At 40.1% G+C, this 19,701-nt stretch overlaps 1 protein-coding gene across 2 annotated transcripts in view; it reads right to left on the bottom strand.

The window, feature by feature from the left end:
- Positions 1–19,701, bottom strand: part of STARD9 (StAR related lipid transfer domain containing 9) — a 129,696-nt gene that overhangs the window by 49,032 nt on the left and 60,963 nt on the right. For both annotated transcript variants that reach the window (XM_036255709.1, XM_036255718.1), the window contains exons 5-15: positions 19,105–19,137; positions 18,957–19,018; positions 16,688–16,800; positions 13,117–13,186; positions 12,298–12,370; positions 8,000–8,067; positions 6,792–6,889; positions 6,177–6,386; positions 5,905–6,002; positions 4,379–4,456; positions 3,875–3,946 (exon numbers count right to left, since the gene is read on the bottom strand). In XM_036255709.1, the coding sequence (XP_036111602.1) occupies positions 3,875–3,946; positions 4,379–4,456; positions 5,905–6,002; positions 6,177–6,386; positions 6,792–6,889; positions 8,000–8,067; positions 12,298–12,370; positions 13,117–13,186; positions 16,688–16,800; positions 18,957–19,018; positions 19,105–19,137 (975 nt within the window). The remainder of the gene's footprint in view (positions 1–3,874; positions 3,947–4,378; positions 4,457–5,904; positions 6,003–6,176; positions 6,387–6,791; positions 6,890–7,999; positions 8,068–12,297; positions 12,371–13,116; positions 13,187–16,687; positions 16,801–18,956; positions 19,019–19,104; positions 19,138–19,701) is intronic.

Here is a 19,701-nt window from a genome sequence, read left to right as displayed (position 1 = left end):
CATCACCTAAGGCAATAGAAACAAAGGAGAAAATGAACACATAGGACTACATCAAACTCAAAAGCTTCTGCACAGCAAAAGATACAATCATCAAAACGGAAAGACAACCCACTGTATGGGAGAGCATCATTGCCAATGATATATCAGATAAGGGGTTAATTTCCTATATATAGAGAGAGAGAGTGCTCATACAACTCCACAAAAGGAAGACAAAGAACCCAATTAAAAAATGGGCAGAGGAACTAAATAGACACCTCTCCAAACAGGACATACAAATGGCTAAGAGACATATGAAGGAATGCTCATCATCACTAATCAGAGAGATGCAAATTAAAACAACAATGAGGTATCACCTCACACCTGTCAGAATGGCCGCCATCAACAAATCATCAAACAACACGTGTTGGCAAGGGTGTGGAGAAAAGGGGACTCTAGTACACTGCTGGTGGGAATGCAGACTGGTGCAGCCACTATGGAAAACAATATGGCGTTTCCTCAAAAAATTTAAAATTGAACTTCCATTTGACCCAGTGATTCCACTTCTAGGAATATACCCTAAGAAGCCTGAAACACCAATCAGAAAGAATATATGTACCCCCATGTTCATAGCAGCACTATTTACAATAGCTAAGATCTGGAAACAGCCCAACTGTCCATCAGTAGACGAATGGATAAAAAAGCTGTGGTACATATACACAATGGAGTACTATGCAGCCGTAAGAAAGAAAAAAAGATCTCTTATCCTTTGAGACGACATGGAGGGACCTGGAAAGTATCATCCTAAGTGAAACAAGCCAAACAGAGAAAGACAAGTATCATATGATCTCACTTATTTGTGGAATATAATGAACATAACAGTCTGAGGAATGGGGTAGTCCCAGAGACGTGGAAGTGGGTTACAGACTGACAATGCCCAGAAGAGGGGGTGGTGGGGAAGAGATAAACCACAGAACTTATATGCACGTATGCATGAACAGTGGACATGGACAACAAACTGGGGACAGGGCAGGGAGTGAGGGGGAGGAGGGAATCAGTGGGGGAAAAAGGAGAAACATCTGTAATAAAAATTAATAAAAAACATATTTATTAAAAAATAAATAAAATAAAAATTCACCTGGCCTGTGTGGCTCAGTGGTTGAGCATTGACCCCTACACCAAGAGGTCGCCAGTTCAATTCCTGGTCAGGGCACATGCCCAGGTTGTGGGACAGATCCCCAGTGGGGGGCATCCAGAAGGTGGCCAATTGATGTTCTCTCTCATCTTTGCTTCTCTCTCTCTCTCCCTCCCTTCCTCTCTCTCTAAAAATCAATAAAGAAAAAAACTTTTTTTAATTGAGTGAGATGTTAGTCAGATATCTGCAATTCCCCTCTCCCTGTCCCCGTCCTATGTGATCCATACTGGGAATGCCTTTGTGACTCCACACTTCTTTCTCAAAGTGCACCACCTAAACTTCTAATGTAAGTGTGCACGTGGCTCAAAGACCAGAAAGCACAATGGAAGTCTCCCCAGGGAGAATAAAGACTATATGAAACTGGTGTGAAAGACCACACAGCAATAAAATAACAACAATGATAAAATCCTGAGGGCTTACTATGTATCAGGATCTGAGTTTTAAAAATTAATATAACCAAAACTTAGAGGCTTTAAGACCAACTGGGGAATGTAAACAAACAATATTGAATGCTGAGTTCTTTTCTCTTCTTATGGTGAAAATTCATGCTTAGGCAGCAGCTTATCCTGGAAATGAAAGAAATAAGGAACCCGGAAAAAGAAACTGAATTCAGCTAAATACTTCTCTCATAAATGGAATACTTAAGAAAAAAGAAACTATACCAAGTTTAGGTACAACTATTTTATGTACCCTACAAACATTATTTTTAATTTTTTTTTTATCCTCACTCAAGGACATTTTTTCATTTTTTGTTCAGATATGGTGGGAGGGAAAGAGAGGGAGAGAGAGAAACATTGACGTGAAAGGGACACATCGAGTGGCTGTCACCAGCACGACCCAACCAGGGCCCGTGACAAACTACAACCGAGGTACGTGCCCTTAGCGGGAACCAAACCTGGGTCTCTCTGTACTGCAGGCCGATGCTCTAACCGCTGAGCCAAACCAGCCAGGGTGCAAACATTATTTTTAATATCATAATCACTGAGTTGAAGTTTGCAAACTACAGGGTAACCAAAGGGCTGAGCTGAACTTGGCAGGGGCGACCAGCAGGTCACTCTGGCTTACAGTTTGGTCAACCTGGCACAGCAACCTGGAGGAACTGCTGAACACACCTCCCCCCTTCTGGCTGACTCTCTGTATGACTCCTACACTGCCTAAAGTCATAAGGCCAGCAAGTAGCAGATTCAATTCCACTTGAATTCTGTGAGCCTGCATAATGCAAAAACGCTAATAAGCTTGGAATGATTTTGACTCTCACATATAGAGGTATGATATTTTCTTTTTTATTAAAAATTTTTTTTTTCTTTATTGATTTTAGAGAGAGAAGAAGGAACAGGGAGAGAGATAGAAACACTGATGAGAGAGAACATTGATTGGCCACTTCCTGCATGCTCCCCACTGGGGATTTGGCCCACAATCTGGGCATGTGCCCTGACCAGGAATCGAACCGGCGACCTCCTGGTACGTGGGTTGACGCTCAACCACTGAGCCACACCAGCCGGGTGAGGTATGATATTTTCTGAACCCCAAATCAGAATATATGGTAAAACACAGAATTTCTGAGAAACTTCTGGATGTGTGATACAGTCCTGAAGTTTAGTTTGGATAACAAAATGTTGACATAGCCAGGATACTTTAATAACACATAGGATGATGCAATAATATTGGAAATTGAGACATGTGGTTGCAGGATCTAAATCGAACCTGTCACCAAATAATGCCTGCCATTTTTTTTTCTTTTTAAGTGTCTCTGGGAATCACCACTTAATCTAATCTCCCAAAATGTCTTGTTCTTATTCTCACAACAGTAGTCTCTTTCCTGGTTGGTCGCTCTGCTTCCAAGCTTCCCACCCTTCAATCCACCCGATATCAACACATTAATTTCCTTACCATACTCCTTTATTATATCACCAACCTGGTTCAGGAAGCTATGATCAAACCTGTTTATGTCAAGTTCAAACCTCCCAAACTAGCCCTCACCTTACCTCCACTAATCTCTAGCAGGAGCATCTATTCCAACCAGCTTGGTCTTCCTCACATTTTGTGTTTCCATGTGGCCTCCCACACCAGTTCATTTTCTCAGTTCCATGGCTTTGCTTATGTTATCCCTCTCTCATCCCAAATTCCTTACCCCTTTTACCTAAAAAATTCTATCAATTCTTCAAGGTCTAGTTCAAGTTCTCTCACTTCCAGCTCCAGCAATGTAATACCTGCACTGAAAATTCCAAGCCATCATGATTTCTTCCTTCCCTAAGCTCTTTCATCTAAACTCATGTAGTTTATTACATTTAACCATTCTCTAAATGTGTTTCCAGTTAGACTGCAAGCCACTTGAGGGCAGGGACTACTTTGTATCTCTTGCAGCATCACACTGAGCACTTATCTGGTACTCAATGAATACATGTTGGTTGGTTGATTTACTGACTGGGAAATAAATTTTATTTTCCAAGTTACTGTCACTATCCAAAGGGAGTTATCATGAATCTTTGGGAGAACAAAACAAAGTCAGAAAGCTGGTCACCACCCTCCAGACAAATGAATCCCCCATTCAAGGCTCAATGGAGACAAAAGTTGTCTCTAAATCAGACAGAATTTCTCCATCCTGACGAGGGAGCAGCCCCAGCCCAGGAATGATGGAGGGAGGTCAGACCTCCTCCCAGGCTGATGTAAAGCACAACTGGGTCTACCTCAGGACACACCCACCTTTGATTCATTCTGGAGAACCAGCTCCTTCAGATTTCCATCCTTCTCCTCATTCAATGAACTGAAGTTTCTCTGCACAGAGAGAGAGTTGTGTTTGGTGGGTTCCCACCCTTACTCGTGTAAGGGAAGATAAGTTGTAGATAAGGGAAAGACTATCATTAAAATCAGAAATAAATCAGAAGCCTAAGTATTTGGGCTGAGATTGACAAAAATATAGTGAATTCAAAAAATATTTCTGGAGGGCCGCATTCCCTGCATCTGTCCACAAAGAGATAAGAACTATTCAGGCAAATGCCCTTTGGACAACAGAGACAATAGAGCGAGAGGATGTCCACCCCATTCCATCTGAAACTACATCGATAATCAGAGTAATCCCCATCCTGTTTTGTACCTGCCCCTGCCCCACAGATGTCACTTAATTGAGAACACAATGAAGCAAGACTCAGATTCTTTGCAGAAGAAAAGGGGCTCTTGAATACACAGAAGTTCTGATTGCCCACATACCAGTTCGAAGCTCAGCAGCATGGCTTTCAATCTTCTAATCTCTTCCCTGAGTTCTCTGATCAACTTTACATTTGCATCCTGAAACACAGAGAACTCAGTCACCACTGATTGATATCAGGCCCTGAACAGCTATAAGATGCTTCATGCAATTAGCAGAGAAGAAGTAGATTAATCCTTTGGAGTACCTTCTGGGACAGTCTTCTTACAATGTGGTCCCAGGACAAAGAACTTGTTAGAAATACAAATTCTGCCCCTACCCAACACCTACTGAATCAGAAACTCTTGAGGGCTGGAGCCTAGCTGTGGTTTAATAAATTCTCCAGGAGATTCTTACACACACTAAAGTTTGAGAATCACTGTCCAAGAGGTCAGGCAGGTAACACAAATGCCAGGGCATGTATAGATAGTAGATATACATTTTTCTGTATTGTGATTAAACTTAGTACTTGTCTAATTACATTGCCTTTTTTTAAAAAGTAATTTTAAAAATCATCATCTAAGATTATGTTTTTATTGATTTTAGAGAGAGAGAGTAAGGGGGGCAAGAGGGAGCAAGAGCGAGAAAGAGGGAAGGAGAGGGAGGGAGAGAGAGAGAGAAACATTGATCAGTTGCCTCCCGTATGTGCCCTGAATGGGGACTGAACTAGCAACCTAGGTATGTGCCCTGAATGGGGATTGAACCTGCAACCTTTTGGTGCATGGAATGCTGTTCTAACCAACTAAGCCACCCAGCCAGAGCTAATTACATTGCCTTTTAAAATAGTCCATAGACAGGTTATATCTGTCTGACCACCAGTTTATAATCCCTGCTCTGGAACTGTTCACTAAAATTATAAAGCAGATAAGGAATTTTAGGAATATTCTCATTATTATTCAGCTTTCAAAACTAATTTTATTATATGCCTGTTTTAGCCCAAAATAGAGACATAACTACCATTTGCATAGAAAAAAAAATACAAGCATATATCAACACAAACTCAGAATAAAATTAGTAAATACAGAAACTTTATTTATTTTAAAAAATATTTTTTTTACCATTATTGATTTTAGAGAGAGAGGAAGTGAGAAGGAGAGAGAGATAGAAACATCGATGAGAGAGAACATTGACTGGCTGCCTCCTGCAGGCCCCCCACTGGGGATTGGGCCCACATGTGGGCATGTGTCCTGGCCAGAATCGACCCGGCAACCTCTTGGTGGTGCATGGGTCGATGCTCAACCACTGAGCCACACCAGCCGGACATAAATATAGAAACTTTAAAATAATCTTTCTAAGAGTGACAATGGTATACCACAGATGTTAAGAGAAACTGTCTTAGGGAAATATCTAAAATTATTCATAAAAGGTTATAAATGAAGTCAGTAGAGATATGAGAGAGGGTATAACACTAGAAGGAAGAATTTCACTCCTTTATCATTCAAAGAACAAGTTTGAGTGAGTACAAAAAGAAAGACATCAATGAGAGGCATAACAAAAGAAGAACTTGGTGTCAAGTATAATAGGCCAGGACTTCAAATGAAGTTCTCACCTCATTTACCCGTGGCTTGTTGATGATGTTCTTGGCATTGGATGCATATCTCAGTGTGCTCATGGTCTCACTGTAGCTAGTGTGTGCAGGAGACACAGCTGAGGTACAAGGAGAAAGTAAAAAACATGCCAAACCCTCTGACCCAGCCCATAACCACTTGCCTTGCTGTTACTGTCCATGCTATACGACATTGATGAAATGGTCGGTCATGGCCCTTTCTCCAAGGCGCAGTACCAGTCCCAACACAGAACCAGCCCCAGCATCCCACTCACTGGCAACCATGATGGTTTTGGAGTTGCCTCCAAGGCTGTCCTTCAGCAGCCAGGTCAACACGGAGTCCCGGTATGGGATGTAAGACTGCCTCCGGGAGGGTCCCCCTCCACTACTGGTCCCAGAAGGAAAGCTAGGAACCCCACTGTCGCCATCATTGCTGGTTACACTGTTGAGGCTCTGGCAGCTGCTGAATACTTGAGAGTTCTGGGCTTAAAAGACAAAAAAATAAAAGTGGAAGAGAAAATAAATTCTGAAAAAAATGCATTGAAAGAAAACAATGGTTGGGGAGCACAGACTTAAGTACCACACTTCCTAATCTCTTTTGCATACGTTAAGATGCTTTAAGTTTGAGCCCTAAATTAGACTTCGGACTCAGGCATGGAGTATTTGAGCTACACAACTTTTTAGTCTCTCTTCTTTCTGAAATGAGAGTACAGGAATGATGGCCAACCTGTATTCTAAAACCACAGAAAATTTCGATTCTTATGCCCCAAACCAGAAGGTAACTATATCAAAAAGAACCTTGTATCTACCCATTTTGACTAAATGAAAATAATGAGTTATTCTCCAAAGTCTCCCCCTATCCCTGATGATCTAGTTTATCAGCCAAATACCTAAGGTGGAGATGACAATTCCCAGAGTCACAAGAGACTTGTTGATATTGGCTCCTTCAGTAATCCGGTCCTTACAGTAACTGGGGTCTGCTCTTTCACTAAAAAAGTCAACAAAAACAAAAGCAAACAAGACAACACTATCCTTACAATATTGCTTAAAGACACTATTCATTATGTTGTACATCATGTAAAAGACCCACATAACAAATTCCTTTTAGAATTCAATTCCAGAAAAAAAAATTACCATCTTATAACGAACTGGCATTCTTCTGCTTCTCAGGCATTAAATATTAAATAATTCATTACATTTCTGCTTTTATTTTGGATGCCAGGGTACTTTCAGCTAAATGTAGTACTCATTTACAATAATTATATTAGCATAACCACTTCCCCTCTACCTTTATTGTTTTATTTCACGCATTAATGGCTTTATGGTATCTATGTCATTAACTGTCAACTGCCTTAAATTCCTTTTTTTAAGTAAATGGGAAATAGTCAAAATTTACACTTCTGATTAACTGATATTGTTAATTCCAGATAGCATTTAGTTTTTAAGGGGATGCTACACCATATTAATTATTTAGCAGTTTTAAAGTAAGAAAATTTCTTTATTTCATCTTACACTTTTTTGTGACCATATTAACCCTAAAATTTTCTTCTTTCTGGATATGTGACTATAATTCATGCTTCCATCTAATATTTTAAAAGGCAGTATTTTCCCCACAATGCCACATTATTTAAAGAAAAACAAAACTTTTTTTTAGTAATATACGTAGCTGCATAAAATCATTTTTAAGTCAAAGGAAAAAAGTAAGCTAACTCAGTTACCCCTTCTTAGAGCAGTGGTTTTCAATTCTGGCTAAACACTAATCACCAGGCCACTTTAAAAACTACTGATGCTTGCATTGCCCCCGACTCCACAAATAATCTGATTTATTTGGTCTAAGGTGCAGCCCAGACATTGGGAATTTTAAAAGGTCCCAGGTGATTTTAATGGACAACTAAGACTGAGAACCCCTGATATAGAACTTTTCAGCTCCTAGAAGCTATAATTTCTTAACCTATCATTCAAAGAATTTGTCTTTTGTAATTTTCTCAGGATTATTGAAATACAAAAAAGATTAGAACAAGTCTATTCCCTTAAAAATGGGCAAGAACAAAGTCAATGCCAAGGGAGAAATTCCCCTTGGCTTTGAAATCCTACTTACCTGCCTGCTAGGTCCACAAGGTTGATCTTGCTGGAGATTTCAGAGGGGAAGTTGTTCTCCAGAACTGCCTAAGGTAGAAAACACATAAAGCTTGTCATTTGGAACACTGTGGTTTTTTTCCCCTAGACACCCTCCTAATTAATGTGATTGTTTGGAGTTTCAGCTAAGTCATTAAAAAAAAAAAATGTATTCAAATGTGCCAGATGAGATGTCAGTATCTGATAGGTACAATCAGTAAGCTCTGGGTCCTTACTTCACTGAAAATATGAACAAGACTTCTACAGAAAAACTGGGCAAATCCCCACAAAGTCCTCCAGGCACAATGTTCAGGGACACTATGAATTTTAGTACACTTTACCAGGCAAATGCTCAACTCCCCTCCAGGAGGCTATGACTCTCACAGCAGGTTGGGGCCCCTGATGGAGGTTTGGTTTGTCTCTCTGGTTAACTTAAACCACATCAGGTTAACTGGCCAGGGCAGCAATTTAAACCCTTTTCATCTCATGGCACACAAACTCACTACTAAAATTCTGTGACACACCAAGAAATATATTTTTTGCCAATATGACAAAGCAAATAGGTATAATTTTTTTTTTTTTTTTTTATCCTCACCCGAGGACATTTTTCCATTTTTTGTTCAGGTCGAGTGGGAGGGAGAGAGAGGAACAGAGAGAGAGAGAAACATCGATGTGAAAGGAACACATCGAGTGGCTGCCACCCGCACAACCGACCAGGGCCGGGGACAAACTGCAACCGAAGTACGTGCCCTTAGCAGGAACCGAACCCGGGTCTCTCAGGACCGCAGGCCGACGCTCTAACCGCTGAACCAAACCGGCCAGGGCCAAATAGGTATAATTTTGATTCATTCACACTGGACAACTATTGTTGTGTTGACTGTTCTCATTATTATTTTCTTGTTATTGTTAATTCTCACTCGAGGCTATTTTTCCATTGATTTTTAGATAGAGTAGGAGGAAGAGAGAGAAGCATCGATGTGAGAGAGACACATAGATTGGTTGCCTCCCTCATGACCCCAGCCTAGGCCAGGGATCAAACCTGCAACCCAGGTATGTGCCCTTGACCAGGAGTCAAACCCACAACCCTTTAGTCCATGGGCCGATGCTCTCACCACTGAGCCAAACTGGCCAGGGCTGTTCTCATTATTTTTATGTGATATTTTAAGGGAAAAGAGGTCAGTGTCCCTGATTAAATAGTCAAGTATTGCATGTTTTAAAACTTCTTGCAGCACACCAGTGTGCTGAAAAACACAGGTTGAAAATCACTGGGCTAGGGCAAGCATTCTGTCTCTCTGAATATTCTATTCAAGGGCATCCAGCCCTCAAGAGCAAAACTACTTTTCCTTTTTTTCATAAATTCAATGTGGGTTTTTTTGTTGTTGTTTTGTTTTAATGTATATCCATCACCAACATCCAGCTTTAAAATATTCCCAAATTTCCCTCAAGTATGTTTGCAAACTCCATTCCCATCCCCAGCCCTAGACAACCACTCATTAACTTTCTAACTTTATAAATTCTTCTCAGGATATTTCATACAAATAGAATCATACAATGTCTGGCTTCTTTCATTGTGCATAATTATTTTGAGGTATCAATAGTTCGTTTTTATTGCTGAGTTTATCTTTCATCTTCTGATGACATTTGGGTTGTTTTCAGTTTTGAATAATTATAAATAAATTTTATAATTTATTACAAAATATATTTTGTACAAGAACAAATATGAACATTTGAATATTTATGTATAAGTCTTTGTATGGGCATATTTTTTTATCGGGAAAAATAATTAGGAGTGGAATGGCTGGATCACATGGTAGGTATATGTTAAATTTTTTAAAATTGATTTTTAGAGAGGGAGGGAGAGAGGTAAATATTGATGTGAGAGCGGAACATTGGTTTTCTCCTGCACGCCCTCTACTGGGGATTGAGCCTGCAACCCGGGCATGTGCCCTGACCAGGAATTGAACCAGCAACCTTTCAGTACATGGGACAACATCCAACCAACTAAGCCACACCAGCCACGGCTATGTTTAATTTTTTTTTAAGAAACTGTTTAATTGTTTTCGAAAGTTGTTGTACCAGTTTCCATTCCTATCAGTAGTGTAGTGAATGAGAATTCCGGCTCCCATACATCTTGCCATTATTTAGAATAATCATTCTATTTAATTTTAGCCATTTTAAAAGGTGAGTAGTGATATCTCATTTGGTTTTAATTTGCATCCACTAATAATTAATTATGTTGGGTAGATTTTAAGTGCTTAATTGCCATATGTATATTTTCTTGAATGAAGTTGGTTCAAAATTTTTTTCATTGTTTTGAGTTGTTTTCTTACTAAGTTTTGAGCGTTCTTTATATATTTTAGATTCAAGGACACATTGATTGATGATGTTGCTCAAATCTATATCCTTACTGATATTTTGTCTAGTTGTTCTACCAACTACTGAATGTGGGGCACTGAAATCTCCAATTATTATTACTGAATTGCCTATTTTTCTTTTCAATTCTGTCAATTTTTCCTTTATATATTTTGAGCACATACATTTGTTGGAGCACATACATTTAAAGTTGTTGTATCTTCGTGGTGTATAAACCCTTTATCATTATGAAATGTCTGTCTCTAGCATTTGTCTTAAAATTATTTTTTTCCTGACACTATATAATATTTAAGCTCTCGTCCTGGCCGGTTTGGCTCAGCGGTTAGAGCGTCGGCCTGTGGTCCAGAGAGACCCGGGTTCGGTTCCCGCTAAGGGCGCGTACCTCGGTTGCAATTTGTCCCCGACCCTGGTTGGTCGTGCGGGTGGCAACCACTCGATGTGTCCCTGTCACGTCGATGTTTCTCTCTCTCTCTCTCTCTCTCTCTCTCTCTCTCTCTCTCTCTCTCCTTCTCTCTCCCTCCCCCTCTATCTGAACAGAAAATGGAAAAATATCCTCGGGTGAGGATCACCACCTTAACTGATGATGCTCCAAACTGACACCTCTGACAGTGGCAGCAACAAAACTGGTTTTCACAACCTACCCTAACCTAACTGAACTACCTCATCGACAGAGATTGGGGTGTGGTTAGGGATGGGAGCTGTCCAACAATACACCATACATTTGAGCTGTTCTTATTTGCAATTCAGTAGTTTTCTTTTTCATTTTCTTTTTCCTTTATTGATTTTAGAGAGAGAGGAAGGGAGAGGGAGAGAGACATAGAAACATCGATGAGAAAGAACATCGACTGGCTGCATGCTCCCCACTGGGGATCAGGCCCACAACTTGGACATGTGTCCTGACCAGGAATCGATCCAGCGACCTCCTGTTGCGTGGGTCGATGCTCAACCACTAAACCACACTGGCCGGACAGTTTTCTTGAATATATACTTCTTAGTTTATTACACATCTTGTGTCTATTTTTAGAATAGAGAAAAGGTTGCTTTTTACTATTTTGTCGAGCTTTATAGTTGCTTCTTGGGGCCAGGATTTGTTAACCTTCTCATTCCATCATAATAAAAATGAATTGTCTACTCTTTCATTTTAATGCTTATTTTCATTTCAATCTTGCTTTTTGTTTTATTTATTTTTTATCCTCACCTGAGGACATTTTTCTATTTTTTGTTCAGACAAAGTGGGAGGGAGAGAGAGAGGAAGAGAGAGAGAGAAACATCGACGTGAAAGGGACACATCAAGTGGCTGCCACCCGCACAACCAACCAGGGCTGGGGACAAACTGCAACCGAGGTACCTGCCCTTAGCAGGAATTGAACCCGGGTCTCTCTGGACCGCAGGCCGACTCTCTGGACTGCAGGCCGACGCTCTAACCGCTGAGCCAAACTGGCCAGGGCTTGCTTTTTGTTTTAAATGCCCATACTGATCACATAGATATGAAAGTGCTTTGAAATGTTAAAAGTAAAATATAAATAGAAGATATATATTTTTTTAAATCTTCACTGGAGGATATTTTTCCATTTATCTTCAGATAGAGTTGGTGGGGGGGGGGGGAGGGTGAAACATCGACATGAGAGAGAGACAGATCAATTGGTTGCCTTCTGCACGACCCCAACCAGGGCCAGGGATTGAACTGCAACCAAGGTACATGCCCTTGATCAGAATCGAACCTACAACTCTTTGGTCTGCGGGCCAATGCTCTAACTGCTAAGTCAAACTGACCAGGGCAGAAGATATTTTAATTAGTCTTATTAACTGCCTCTACCCTTTCTAGGTGCACAGCTTAATGGACCTATAAATGGAAGAAGTCAAGAAGGACGGAGAAAGAAATCCAACCAAAAATAAAAGGTAACCAACCTGTGTATAGTGGATAGTGAAGATGGCGTGGGATCTGCTGCTGGCCTCATGGACATGGGTAGCTGCTGTGATTCTATATATACAACGCAAAACAATTAGAATGAGGATTGTTTATGCATGGTGAATCTTTGAGGATCCTTGGGGAACACAAGAAATATTTAGTACTGAGGTTTACAGAAGAGAATCATAAAACATCCATATTTAGTCCATACTTAGGAGAGTGGTCCAATGAGGGCAGAAGCAATACTCTAAGTACTGACATCTGAGAATAAAGGGAATGTATCCTCATGCTAAACTACATTAGAACTTTTTTTAAGCAACAAAAACAAAAATCACAGTTGAAAAGGGGAATACTAAAGAGTACTCAACCTGGAAGAATATCCACAAGACAGACCCATTAAATAAGACAAGGAGAGGTAAAGAACTTGCTGGAGAAGCTTCAAAGACACAGAAAGTTGTGCTTAAATATAACATATTAATCTTATAGTCCCAGAAAGACCTTTGAAATGAGATCTTGAATTATGTCAGATGGAATTCAGTTTCCCTCAGAAATTCATTCCAATGTTAAGTCTGGAAAGCCTTCCCTTTATCTAAATCTAAGTCATTCTTCAGTTTAAGACCATCTCATTACTAGTGAGAAGAAGACTAAATCTTAAGTCATTGCACCTTACCATAGGTACATTACTGTTCTGAGAAAGGTCTCCTGATTATGAATGTGGGAGGCTGCAAAGATAGATATCATACATGCCGAAGGGGGATGAGAACACAGGACTGAAGAATGAGGCTCAAACAAATGATAGGAACAAACAAATCTGTTACCTGTTTGTTATTCCCTCCTCCAAGAGTTGAATTACTTGCTTATAGTTGGTAACTACATGTTGAGATAAACCTATCAGATTTGCAAAGGAGAAAAAAGTAAAATAAAATTTTAAGTAAAGCTTAACCGTTTCCTGTAAGTCTTTAACTTTATCATTTCTTTTATATTATGTAGTTGACACGAGGGAACTTTCTAAATCATTCAGATAAAAAATTAAATCAACAAATATTTATTGAAAGCCTACTGTTAGGCATTGTGATTGGCTCACAGAAATTATAATTGAAGACTAATTCATATAGTAGTTATGCCAACAACAACCAAACAATAACAATAAAATTCCTTACAGTTTTGCTATGTAGGTTATTTTTAAAAGTTCCATATATTACTTCATTTGGCCCTCACTAAATTCCTGAAGTATAGAGGTCCTATCTCCTCACAAGATGACAGACTCAGTTTGGCATACAAAAAATACAGTAGACATGTCCTTGTCTTCCCACAATTTACAATCACGAGAAGTTACACTATGCATGACAATCTGGTCAAGTGCCACAGGAGTAAGATAATAAATACTCAGGAGATCGGAGAAGTGATCAGGGCAGGCTCCATGGAGGAAGTGAGACTTGAATTTGGCCACTATAGAATGGGGAAGATTCAGACAGGTGAAGAGTTGCCTGAGGTCATGAAAGTAAATTTTTATGACTGGTTACTGACCAAATCAAAAAGGGCCTTCATAACTGTGCTAGTGAATCTCTATGTTAGAGATTCAGGGGCAAAGTAACTACACAGGCTCATTGTTGAATACAATTACACTAAAATTAGCAAAATAATTTGAACATTGACTAAAGTTGTTTTGTTTTTTTTGTATTAAAGAATTATTGTTTTTAGATGTGATACTAGTTTTGTGGTTATGTTTTCTTTAAAAAAAAATTCCTAGAGAGGATAAATGGTGATGGAAAATATAAAATAAAAAGAGGGAAGGAAGGAAGGAAGGAAGGAAGGAAGGAAGGAAGGAAGGAAGGAAGGGAGGGAGGGAGGGAGGGAGGGAGGGAAAGGAAAGGGAAGGGGAAAAAACGGAAGAAAGGAAGGAAATAAAAAGAAAGAAGGAAAAGAAAGAAGGGAAGGGAAGGGAGCATTTCTTATGTTTTAGGGCTACATACTAAAATATTTACAAATGAATTAATGTGACATTGAAATTTGTTTCAAAATAGTATAGGATGGGAAAAGTGGACAGGACTGTATATAGATTAGAACTGGTCAAGGGTTAATGGTTATTGTAACTGGTAGTGGATACATGGGGGGTTCATTATGGTCTATCTATTTGTGTGTATGTTTGAAATACTTTATAAGTTTAAAAAATATAAGGATGAATACCTTCTGCTTTTGGTAGTAGCAAATTAGATAATATAAACCAACCCTGCTACTAAAGACTATTAAAAAGAGCTGGGGCCCTGGCCGGTTTGGCTCAGCGGTTAGAGCGTCGGCCTGCAGTCCAGAGAGACCCAGGTTCGGTTCCCGCTAAGGGCATGTACCTCGGTTGCAGTTTGTCCCTGGCCCTGGTTGGGTTGTGAGGGTGGCAACCACTTGATGTATCCCTTTCACATCGATGTTTCTCTCTCTCTCTCTCTCTCTCTCCCACTCTATCTGAACAAAATAAAAAAAATAAAAAAATAAAAAGAGCTGGGTATGGGAATATTTCCAAGGGAAATGAAAACATTAACTCAAAAAGATATCTGCACCCCCAAGTTCATAGCAGCAATATTCACAATAGCGAAGAATCAAAGTGTCCATCAAATGGATGCATGGATAAATAAGTTGCAGTGTGTGTGTGTGTGTGTGTGTGTGTGTGTGTGTGTGACATACACATAATGGAATATTATTCAGCCATTAAAAAGATAACAAGGAAATCCTGCCATTTGCAACAATATGGATGGACCTTGAGGTCATTATGTTAACCGAAATAAGTCTGACAACGAAAGACAAATACTGTGCGGGCTCACTTATATGTGAAATCTAAAAAAAACCCCAAACTCAGAAAGAGATCAGATGTGTGGTTACTGGGGGTGGGGGGTGGGGGGGCATGAGGGAAGGTAGTCAAAAGGTATAAACCTCCAGTTATAATTAAGAACTAGGAAAGTAATAATGTACAACATGATGACTACAGCTAACAATCCTGTGATATATATGAAAGTGGTTAAGAGAATAAATTCTAAGAGTGCTTATCACAAGGAGAAATTTTTTTTTTTTTTTGCTTTTTCTTTTTATTGTTTCTATATGAGATGATGGATGTTAACTTTCTGTGGTAATCATTTCACAATATGTATAAGAAACCATTATGCTGTACACCTTACATTTATATAGTGATGTATAACAATTATATTTCAATAAAACTGTGAAAAAATTTTTTTAAAAAGGTCCTGAAACAAAGAGCTGGATGAACTATAAAATACACCAGCTTGAAGGTACAGAGGGATAAATAGATAGTAAAAAAATTTCCAGGCCATGTATTGGGGGAAGATGGAAAACCAGAAAGATAAGGCCAGCATCTGACACAAAGGAAACTCCAACCGGCTCCCAACAAAGCATATGGTATTTTTGTTGTTTTTAGGCTGCCATTTATGATGGAAAGTTTGGGGAAAGATACAGGTAGCAGAATCATGACTGGCACACCTACTGAGTCATCCATCTGCCAAGCCCTGTTCAGAAAAGAGACCAACTCTTGATCTTTCATGTCCCACACCTTGTCAGAATTTAAATGAGTGTGTTACTGAGGGAATAAGAGCATAAAATATATGTTACTTCTTATGAGTGGCCTGAAAGGGTAAAAACTTCTTCCACAAAAGAACCTAACTGTTCTTACTTAATAGCAAGACTGAGTCTAATGGAATAAGACTGATAGTACCAAATACCAAATATCACACGTGATGAGGAAACAGCTCAGACCCTGCTCCAAGTCTGACATCTCCCCATCTCCCTATCACCTCCAATGGAAGAGCAAGTGCCCTGAAAAGGAGTCTGACTGCCCAGGAACCAGTCTAGGCCCTGCTAGATCTGGTACCACAGACCCAACATTTTCCCATGACACTTTCCTCTCAGTCACCATGCTTGAGACACCCTGACCTCCTTGAAACCACCAGCAATTCTTTCAGGGCTCCATTCATGCTGTTCCCTCTCCCTGAAGCCTTCTTCCCCTCAATACACCCTCCTTCACATGACAGCCTCCTGTATCCCCTCAACGTTCAGCTTAAATTGTTACCTCCTCGGAGAAGCTTTTCCTAGATGCCCCATGCAGATGGGTCGCCTACAACACCCAATGATCTTTTTCCATCACTACATCTATTTATTTTTTCATTAGCCATTAACACAACTTGTAATTAAGTGCTTGCTTTCTGACTCACCCCGACAAAATTGTAAGCTTTCCTATGAGGGCAGGACTGTCTTTTCTATTTATTGGTACATACCCAGCGTTTGGTACAGAGTATTCATTATATACATTTGTTGACTGACATAAGGACCATTAGGAGAGCTTCCCTGGCTCTGGTTTGGTCTCAGACCTCCAGGATCACAGTGGCTCACCTTGTACATAGGGCCCCGTCTCTGGGTGCTCCCTGACCCGCAGGGTATAAGACTTTTTTTGACCAGATGGCTTCAACAGATCCCTTACTCGTTCATTATAGATTTCCAGAAAACTACAGACATGTGGGAAAAGGCACATAGTTAGATTTTGAAAAATGGTGACATGTTTTCAAAATTAGATTTTGAAAAAAAGGCAACATGATTAGATTTTCAAGCAAGTGGGAAAACACCAAATTAACTATCAGAAGGTCTTAAATCTTGTTCTAGTTCCATCTTTGACACCCTAAGACATTGATCACACCAGGGTTCCCCTTGAGTCTTTTTCTACATGAATACAATAGGGTTTTTAGCATTGGATATTAACACGTCAGTTTTAGGTTTAGCATATTTTAGCACCATGTCACTACTGATTCAAGTTTAGCCATCAATAGGCTACTTCAGCATGGTTTTAGGGTGTGCTGCCACCAGCCTGTGCCTTTATCAGGCCCCACAGCACAGAGTCTGCAAGCTTGTTTGTTGAAGTAGTTTTCAAATGTGATCTTTAAACTCTTCTTCTGTGAAGGCATCTCAAGGGCTACTGCTGAGTAATGAAGGAAGCTAAGTGATAAGGGTTTGGTCCTCACCCCTAATTTAAGTAGGATAATTCTTTTTATCAGTTTTATATACTGGGATTCTGTTTCAGATATGCTTTAACTTATAGGAATCTACTGACATTTTATTCCTTTTAAAAATAATAACAATTATAAGTCATTATTAAAATCAGTAAATATTTTGATACACAAGAAAGCAGACTTCGCCCTGGTCGGTTTGGCTTGGCGGTTAGAGCGTCAGCCTGCGGTCCGGAGAGACCCGGGTTCGGTTCCCGCTAAGGGCATGTACTTCGGTTGCAGTTTGTCCCCGGCCCTGGTTGGTCATGCGGGTGGCAGCCACTCGATATGTCCCTTTCACGTCGATGTTTCTCTCTCTCTCTCTCTTCCTCTCTCTCCCTCCCACTCTATCTGAACAAAAAATGAAAAAAAGTCCTTGGGTGAGGATAAAAAAAAAGAAAGCAGACTTCCACAGAAAGGTCTTCCTCACCAGAATACAGATGCTTGCCGGAGTCAGCAGTCAGAAAAAAAGGCTTCAGCTGAAAGCTGAACTCCATGTACATTCTCCTTATAAATTATTGCTCCTTCACATTCTCATACTTAGACACAAGAACCCCAGATGTCTCTTAGAATAGTGGTTCCCATATTTCATAGACAATAAAACATTTACATATACATATATATGTTTATATATACACACACATATGCACAAGCACACAGGTTTGCACATTTTTACTTCGCAAACTTCAAAAATGTAAAAATAGCCTGGCCAGTTTGGCTCAGCAGTTAGAGCATCAGCGCACAGACCAGAGAGACCCAGGTTCAGTTCCCACTAAGGTCATGTACCTCGGTTGCAGTTTGTCCCTGACCCCGGTTGGGGTTGTGTGGGTGGCAACCAATCCATGTGTCTCTCTCACATTGATGTTTCTCTCTCTCTCCCCTGCCCTCTCTCCTTCCTGCTCTCCCTCCTGCTCTATCTGAAGATAAATGCCAAAAAATATATATATGTGTGTGTGTGTGTGTGTCCTCAGGTGAGGAAAAAAAATGTAAAAATAATGTTCAAAAAAACATTTACTTTTTGGGGGATGATAAAATGTTCTGGTATAGATAGTGACGATGGCTGGACAATCTTAAATATCAGGAAAAATCACTGAATTATATACTTTAAAAGCGTGAGTTTTATGGTTTATAAATTCTATCTCAAATTTTTAAAAAAACATTGAACACACACACATATACACAAAGAATACAGAGAATTAAGGGCAACTGGTAACCTTCTGTCAACATTTTCACTAGACTGGTTAAAACTTCATCTTGGAGTAGCCAGCACCAGTCTGGGAACTAGGGTTTGGGAACAGCTGACCTGGAGAATAACACAGTAGGGAGCTGGAGAAGAAATTCTACCAACTAGTATGAAGCTGTACAGAGAGTGAAGGAAAGGAAACTAGACAGTCAGGGCAAACTGGTACAAAGGAGACACCTGCTCATTAAGCCTGAGTATAGGAATTAAGCTTTCTACAACCCAAAGACCTAAGTTTCTCCTCTCTCTATACTGCAAGATATTTCAGCTATAGCTTTTCTCCATTCTGGATCACTGTAGAAGCAAAGAAAACAGCTGAACATGCCAGAATTTGAAGTGGAAATAGAAACATTTTAGGTCCCAAAGCCTGGTAGGTTCTTACCTTACTTTTATCCTACAGGAGGAAGGTAGTGGGGCATAGTCTTCCTTCCTGATGAAAAGACCCTGCATAAACCAGAAGGGTTGAAATTTCATTGGAGTGTACAAAGAAGACCTACTTTGAGGGGATCCAGTCAAAAGAGAGTCTATACCTCACATATCCGCGGTGTCAGCCCAACAGAGGCCTGGAGAACAGAAGAAACAAAAGCATTACTATTCATTCACGGTGATGCTCTCGCCCTGACACCCAGGAACTGCCCCCAGCAGTGGGACAGGCACATGGACTCCTTGTTTTAGCCTCTTCCCTTTAGGGAGTTTCGCAGACGGTATGTAGAAGACTCTATTTGCCAGTGCTCTCCGGAGACGCTCATGGGAGGAATGTACCAGCTGAGAGGCAGATCACCACCAAAAGAAGGAAGAGAGAAGCAGCTAGCAAACCCAGATACCTGCTTTGTGAAATGAAGTCTATTCTTCTTACACAAACCCACTTTACCACAGCAGTTCCTCCTAGAATCTGCCTCCTATTTTTACACACACAGGAGAAGCAGAGTACAAGGGTGTTCAAATTATATATTTAATAGAGAAGTGGCTTTTCATCTTGGATCCAGTGCTAACCTGTACTCAGGTCAAAGGTCTTATAACCCTGGTTTAATGGGCATTTTCTTCTTTTAACTTCAAATATATAAAATCACACTAAACATGGACATAGTGAGCATGAGCTGGGCCCTAGTCAGCAAGAATAGTCTTTC

The sequence above is a fragment of the Molossus molossus genome, unplaced genomic scaffold (assembly GCF_014108415.1).
Source record: "Molossus molossus isolate mMolMol1 unplaced genomic scaffold, mMolMol1.p scaffold_m16_p_1, whole genome shotgun sequence".
NCBI classification, from domain to species: Eukaryota; Metazoa; Chordata; class Mammalia; order Chiroptera; family Molossidae; genus Molossus; species Molossus molossus.
This window is presented reverse-complemented; position numbering and strand designations above follow the sequence as displayed.